This window comes from Mus caroli, chromosome 11 (genome assembly GCF_900094665.2).
Source record: "Mus caroli chromosome 11, CAROLI_EIJ_v1.1, whole genome shotgun sequence".
NCBI classification, from domain to species: domain Eukaryota; kingdom Metazoa; phylum Chordata; class Mammalia; order Rodentia; family Muridae; genus Mus; species Mus caroli.
This window is the reverse complement of record NC_034580.1, coordinates 102,404,305-102,411,888: the sequence shown is the minus strand read 5'-3', so window position 1 is coordinate 102,411,888 and position 7,584 is coordinate 102,404,305. Positions and strand designations below refer to the sequence as shown.

The window sequence follows — 7,584 nt, the reverse complement described above, 5'->3', positions numbered from 1 at the left end:
ACTCACTTTGTAGACCAGGCTGGCCTCGAACTCAGAAATCCGCCTGCCTCTGCCTCCCGAGTGCTGGGATTAAAGGCGTGCGCCACCACGCCCGGCTTTTGACCATAGCAACTCTTATAAAGGAAAACTGTTCATTGGGGCTGGCTTACAGCCTCAGAGGTTTAGTTCATTTATGGCAGGAAACATGGCAGTGTGCAGGTTAGCATGGTACTGGGGGAGCAGAAGGACCAGCAGAAGGAGACTTTGTTCCACACTAGGCAAAGCTTGAGCATAGGAGACCTCAAAGCCCATGCCCACAGTGACACACTTCCTTCAGCAAGACCACACCTATTAATAGTGCTATTCCCCATGGCCCAAGCATTCACACACATGAGTATGGGGCCATCTCTATTCACACACATGAATTTGGGGGCCATCCCTATTCACACACATGAGTCTGGGGTACATCCCTGTTCACACACATGAGTCTGGGGGCCACCCCTGTTCACACACATGAGTATGGGGGCCATCTCTATTCACACACATGAGTATGGGGGCCATCCCTGTTCACACACATGAGTCTGGGGGCCACCCCTGTTCACACACATGAGTATGGGGGCCATCTCTATTCACACACATGAGTCTGGGGGCCATCCCTACTCACACGCATGAGTCTGGGGGGCCATCCCTATTCACACACCACAGTGATGTTCAGTTCTTCATTATCCACCTTAAAGTAACAATCCTTTTTGGCCTTTAGTTCATACCTGGAGATAGAGCCCGGCAGGGGTGGTGCACACTTTTAATCCCAGCACTTGGGAGGCAGAGGCAGGCAGATTTCTGAGTTCGAGGCCAGCGTGGCCTATAAAGTGAGTTCCAGGACAGCCAGGGCTACACAGAGAAACCCTGTCTCAAAAATCCAAAGAAATAACTGGAGATAGCTGTGAGGTCTCAAAGGGGTCTCATGTTTATGTCTGTTGTGCCCTCATGAGGTGGCGACATGCACTCTGGTGTGAGGGAAGCCAGACAGCGATGTCTGTCACTATTCCTCAAAACAGATTTATAGGACTTCTCTATTCCTCTTTATTTAGTTAGTGTCTTTGATCTTCAAACTGGGCTCTTCCTACCTCACCTTCTGAATGTTGGGATTGCAAGTGTGGGCTACCACACTCTGCTGCTCTGGACACTTCGCCAACAGCTCTGAGTGTCAATCTGCTGTAGGAATCATAAGAGGCACAGTGCAGCAAGGATGTCAGGGGCAAGGCAGGGGTGTGACAGGGGTGTGACGGGGGTGAGGCAGAGGTGTGATGGTTGAGGCAGAGGTGTGACAGGTGAGGCAGGGGTGGCAGGGTGTGAGGTAGTGTAAGGCATCACATTCCTGGCACCTGCACACTCAAGAGGCAGAGACAGGAAGATTTGGAGAGTTCAAAGCCAGCCTAACAGTCATAGCAAGACTGTGAGAAAAACATGACTTAGCACATGGTGAAGAAAAAGCAGTCTATAGACCTTTCTCTGCTTGAGCTTACTTAGGACAGACCCTCTCGTAGAGACGCCATTCAGAAGGAGGCTGCATCTTTCAAAAGTTGTGGCTTTTATAATGAGAACACCTTATTGCTATTAAAAATACAAAGAGAAAGGCCATTGCCATTTTAGGGAAATAAGAGCCCTAAAGCAGTGCTCAGTTCCTAGCCTTCTGCGATCGATCTCTCGGCTTTTCTCCGTCGTCAGCACTGGTCTGAATCCCTCCGAGTCCTGACACTGCCCAACAGACAGCGGCGTTCAGAGCTCACGTGTGCTGTGCTGAGTTAGGAATGTGGCAGTTCAGAACCGGAGGTCACTTAGTGATCAACCCTTGCCAGCAAGGGCTCTGTAGTGCCAGCGCTTGCCCACTTCCGTTCTCTCCTTAAATGCGGTAACTGTCTTCTTCACAAAGGTATGGTTTCCGGAAGCCACCGTATGTGGAGCTGAAAGCTCGGCCAAAACTCGGAGAGAGAGAAGTGACTTTAGTTCACGTGACAGAGTGGATTGAGAAGAGACTGGAGCAGGAGCTTCAGGTAAAACTGCCCCGTGTTTCCACAGAGCAGGGCACCGGGTGGGATGGAAGGCCTGGATGTCATCCCAGGAGGAAAGACCTGTGTTCAGGCCTGGGCTTAGGATTTTAGGAATGGTTTCAAAGACCCTGAAACTTTTCCATGAAATAGACTCCAAAGAAACCCAGCAGATGTGTTTAAAGGCAGGAGGATGGTGCCCAGTACCAGCAAGCCTGCAGAAACTGGCCAGGCTTTGACTTTGGCCTGGATGAAGTCAGGAACTGGGCAGCCAGCAGCACCTAGCCGGCGGATCCGGCAGGGAAGGTGCTCTCTGAGGCTGTCGCTTTACTTAGTTTAGTTAACATGCAAGGAAACTATGCCAGCAACAACTATCTTGGGAATCTAAAGTCATTCGGGCCTCCCTTAAACAACACCTAAGCCAGAGTTCACCCTCCAAACCTGCTTACTACATTCTGCACTAGGGACAGTAGCAGTATCCTGGGCCTGGCATGAGCTGTTTCTTTCAGCTTTTGATCAGATTTTGTTTTGTTTTACTTGTGGTGATGGGAATCAAACTCAGGGCCTGGCACATGCTAACCAAGCACTCTACCACAGAACCATCCTACCCCGCCCCAAGCACTTTGAAGGATGGCTGTCTTGAAGTTTTATGGAAGCTAGGAATGGGGGTGAACTCCTTTAACCCTGACACCTGAGACAAAGGCAGGCCAGATGGTTCTGCATACTGAGTTCCAGGACAGCCTGGAGAGATCTTGTTCAAAATTTAAAAACAACAAATTACCTCAGAATTTATGGGTTAGCAAATGCTTTCTTTACTTAGTCACGAATTTCCCTCTTTGAAGAATATTTGCGTTCCTTTTTCATTGGTATATTTTAAGATTGGGGTGTACATGCGTGTGTGTGTGTGTGTGTGTGTGTGTGTGCGTGTGCGTGTGCGTGTGTATGCGCGTGTCATTCCTCGGGCACTGTCCACCTTGTATTTTGTAATAGGTCTCACATTGGTGTGGAACTGGACGAGAAGGTCTAGACTAGCAGGCTGTGAGCTCCAGGGATCTGAGGGTCTCAGTCTTCCCAGCACTGGGATTGCCCAACCTCTGGGGTCTCAGTGATCAAACTCAGGTCCTCATGCTTGGAAGGAAAGCACTTAAGTGAAAGAGTTGTCTCCCAGGCCTCACTTTCAGTTTTGTGTGTGTGTGTGTGTGTGTGTGTGTGTGTAGGACAACCTGCAGTCAGTTCTCTTCCTCCATGAGGGTGCCGGTGGTTAAGCTTAGGTCTCAGACTCAGGACCCAGCACCTGCACCTGCCTAACCTTCCTCCTGGCCCTTTTAAAAAAACTATTACTTTTTTTTTTTTTTCTCCTAGACAGGGTTTCTCTGTGTAGCCCTGGCTGTCCTGGAACTCACTTTGTAGACCAGGCTGGCCTCAAACCCAGAAATCCACCACTGCCGGGTCAAAAGCTATTACTATTTAAAAGCTAGAGATTAAATATAACTAATAATTATAACTAATAATTAGTTTCTGATAAAAGCCTACTATTTTCACCAGATGGAAAAATACTTTAAACCTAGTTAGAGAAACCTCGTGCCTTCAGGCTTTTCATGTTTCTTGCATCCTGTTATCATCTGGGCGGGTCACTATTTTGGGAGGTCTACAGGGAGCAAAGGGAGGAGAGAGGAGACGGAGATTGATTGGAGACAGTTGGAAAGCTGAAGGCTACTCACTGCTTCTGCATGCTTGCTTGTTTCTCTAAGAGTATTGCTGAAGCACAAATGCATTGTCAGAATCCACACACACACACAGTTACAGTGTGCAAAGAACAACCACTGCCGCACGCCTGAGATCCCAGCACTCGGGAGGCAGAGGCCAGCCTGGGTTACAGAGTGAGTTCCAGGACAGCCAGGGCTACACAGAGAAACCCTGTCTCGAAACCCACCCCACCAAAAAAAAAAAAAAAAAATCAAAAAACAACTCAGCTTACATTTGTGCTAAGATTTAAAAGAATGAATTCACCTGGAATATATCATGGGCATGATTTTGAAGTAGTGCAGTTGCTAAGCCAGTTCTCCTGGATTAAGGTTGATGAACATTTCTTACATAGTTACTACATATATACATTGTTTATGAAACTGAGGGCTCTTACCTCAAAGCTGACACACCAGGTTCCTCCTGTATTTGTGCTCTGGTGTGGTTATTTGGCTCTTTATTTTTTGTCATTGTTTGGTTTTTCCAGACACGGTTTCTCTGTGTAACAGGCATGGCTGCTGAAACCTACCCTGTAGATCAGGCTGGCCTTGAATGCATAGAGATCTGCTGGCTTCTGCTTCCCAAGTGCACCCTGCCAGCTCCTCGGCTCTTTTTTTTGGCTGAGCCACCATGTGGTTGCTGGGATTTGAACTCAGGACCTTCGGAAGAGCAGTCGGTGCTCTTAACCACTGAGCCATCTCTCCAGCCCTCCTTGGCTCTTTTTAAGTTCAGGAATGGAGGAGCTGGCCATTTAGTAACACAGGCCTGAGGATCTGAGTTCAAATATCCAACATCTACATAAAATCCCAGCTCTCTCACCAGCCAGTAGAGTCATTGATTAGCTCTAAATTCGGTGAAAGACTTTTATCTCAATAAATAATAAGGTGGGAAGCAATTAAAGTCGACACATACAGAGACACTATGATAGAACATGCTTGGGATGCATAGGAAAATAGTTCATGTATGAAAGGAGGACGCTTGCCTGATACATGCTCTCCTCTAATCTCTCCCTACAGAAAGTGTTTGTCATGCCAAACATGGATGACGTTTATATTCCTATAATGCACTCGGCCATGGACCCTCGCTCCACTTCCTGCCTCTTGAAAGAGCCACCTGTGGAGACCTCTGACCAGCTGTGATTGGTGAAGACGGGACATTCCCAGTATTATGAGACCTAGCTCAAGGTGTGGGATTTGTGGCTGCCATCTGTTCTGTGGGGGTGGCCTTTCCTGGTGCCACAGCTACTGTCTCTCAAAGGACTGCTTCTGCCCTCTGCCTGCTGGCCCATTCCACTGAGGTGTCATCCCCTGCATCTGGTGACTAGTATCTGGTTTGTCTGATGCAAAGCTTTGACTGGCAAAGGAGACTTGAACTGTCATGGTAGAGCCGGAGTTACAGCTGACTCGAACCATGGCTTTTTTTTTTTTTTTTTAATCTACCAGGTTTTATGACAGCAAATGAGCACATTCAGAGCAAAGCTGTACAACTAGAAGGCTTCCCCTGGCCTTTTGACTCCTCCAAAGCTTTTCCTCAGGCAGCTGGTGCACAATGGAACATTTTTCCACTCTACACTTTGTACGCATGACTGCGGCCCTCCATCCTTGGAGAATGTCACTGTGGTAACCTGTGTGGAGTGTGGTTTTGTGAGCCATTTCATTGGTGGTAAAATAGGCATAGCAACTTTTTTCATATTAAATTGTGCATTTTGGAAGCAAGTAGCCATAGAACATACACACCCACACTTTCACTGGGGGTGGGCTTCATGTAAACATCAGGCAAAGCCATGAGATCAGACCATCCCAAAGAGGTACAATCCCCTTGCTTTCCAACCAATCCTGACTTTTCTAGAGACATGAGCGATGTGACAATGTCAAAACACTGTGCACAATGACCGATTGTCCCTCCCTGGTACTGATGGGGCGGGGCCAGAAAGTGGGAGCCAAAGTCGTCTTTTCTGGTTTTTCTGTGTGCTGTAGGATTATCTAACCGGTTTGGGAGGTTTGTGGGCAGTCCCCTTCTCTGGTGGCCAAATGGACTTTCCTTTCTCCTCAGTGGCAAGCACTACATCCATACATGCACTTGTGACCTTTCTTTAATGTTGCCAACTTACGTTTGTGCATTTGTGTCAGAATGTTTAGTTTACAAACTTGGGGGCTCTAATTGTATAATTTGCTTTGAGGAGGCCTACTAGGTTTTCTTGTTTGTTTAAAGCTGCATCCAATGTCAAAATTACCTTGAGTAACTTCTGATAATTTACTGTCTGTGGACAAAGCTAAGTTTTTTTTCTTAAACAGCACCTTGCTTGAAGATGACTTTAAAGAAATTAATATATTGAAAACTTATTTGAGCCTTTATTTTAATCATCCCATTAAAACATGACAAATTATTTGACCATTCCAGTCAGAGTACTGCTTTAATTTCTCCCATTTGCCTGTCAAGAGTCCACATGCCTTGTTCACTGGTCTTTCTCTGCAGTAACTAAAGGCAAGACTAGACGCATAATCGGAGACTGAACCCCGCCGAGCTTAAAATAATTTGGGAACTTAAAATCGCTTTCATTGTCTCACGAAATAAATATCTCATGTCAAACACCAGACAAGCATGTTATTTTTTAGAGAAACCCACAGGACCATGAATGCACTGAGACCCTCACAAGGCTAGTTTCTAGCCACCTTTGCTAGCCTCCAGCAGTGTAGAGGTGGGAACTAAAGAAATCCATTATTACTTCTCCGTATGGAACCAGAGGGATAATCTTGTTTTCTAGAAAAACTGGTCAGTCTATGGGACTTAAAGCTTTTCTGTTTTGTTTAATCCAAAATTTCATCTAACTACTTTGTTCTAATTGCTTGCTAGTAAACTCCAATTAAGCAACTTCGCTCAGGAACACGAAGAAGCCTCTTTAAACAGGGCGTGGTGGCGCATGCCTTTAATCCCAGCACTTGGGAGGCAGAGGCAGGCGGATTTCAGAGTTCGAGGACAGCCAGGGCTACACAGAGAAACCCTGTCTCGAACCCCCCCCCCCCAAAGGCTCTGTAAGTCAGTTTCTTTCTAGGTCTGTGGTCTCAAGTTATTCAAACACTGGGGACCCAACCTCTGGTATATCTGCTATCCAAGCACTCTGATCCCCAGTGTGCTGACTCCCCTAGGAGGCCTGACTTAACAACCTCTTCCCCACTTAAGCTTTCAGTCGCCCCAAAGCCCGTGAGCCAGATGGCATCCATACACCTCCAGGGCTCCTCCCATTCCATTTTCCTGTAGGCAGGACATCTCAAGTACTGCCCACACTTGGGGTAGGTACAAAGGACAGTACAGGACCTATACTTTAATCAATTTATCACTGGGGCCAGTTACTCCAAAACCTAAGCCTATGGTCTGGGCCAACACCATCTGACCTCGACTCCCGAAGTGCCGTGTAGTCGGCTGCTCTGAGCCTGTAGCTAGCGGTTAAAAGGGCCGCCCGCGAAGGGCAGGTGGCCCCAGTTATGCGCCAGCAGTTTGCTATGGCGCCGCAGCTTAACCCCCGGCACCACGAGAAGGTGCATCGGGGGCTCAAAGGCAGCGCGTCGGCGACAGTGACACACAAGACACCAGCGGGGTTGTTTAAACACTTTATTCAGAGGCTTGGGGAAAGGTGGTAGAAGTCTACGCTGTCTGCTGTCCTGCGCGGGGCAGACCTGAAAGAGAAGCGAAGAGTGAGGGTACGAAGTCGGCTGCGCCCGCCACCTCCCGCTGCCGGTGCGGTCGGCTCAGACTACGATTCGCATCACCCGGATCAGCAGTCTAACGCGTGCTTTGTATGGAGTGTCATCATCGC

The 7,584-nt window shown here is 47.8% G+C and overlaps 1 protein-coding gene and 2 non-coding genes across 9 annotated transcripts in view; 1 reads left to right on the top strand and 2 right to left on the bottom strand.

Moving 5' to 3' along the window:
• The window catches only part of Tex2 (testis expressed 2), a 109,467-nt gene extending 103,103 nt beyond the window's left edge, over positions 1-6,364 (top strand). For all 7 annotated transcript variants that reach the window (XM_021176086.2, XM_029483456.1, XM_021176084.2 and 4 more), the window contains exons 11-12: positions 1,913-2,033; positions 4,787-6,364. In XM_021176086.2, coding sequence (XP_021031745.1) covers positions 1,913-2,033; positions 4,787-4,909 — 244 coding nt within the window. In that variant the 3' untranslated portion in view covers positions 4,910-6,364. The remainder of the gene's footprint in view (positions 1-1,912; positions 2,034-4,786) is intronic.
• An 835-nt stretch (positions 6,365-7,199) lies between these two features.
• On the bottom strand, positions 7,200-7,332 carry LOC115032713. The gene has a single exon (XR_003838332.1). It is a non-coding gene; the product is annotated as a small nucleolar RNA SNORA76 (small nucleolar RNA).
• A 182-nt stretch (positions 7,333-7,514) lies between these two features.
• Positions 7,515-7,584, bottom strand: LOC115032653. The gene has a single exon (XR_003838286.1). It is a non-coding gene; the product is annotated as a small nucleolar RNA SNORD104 (small nucleolar RNA).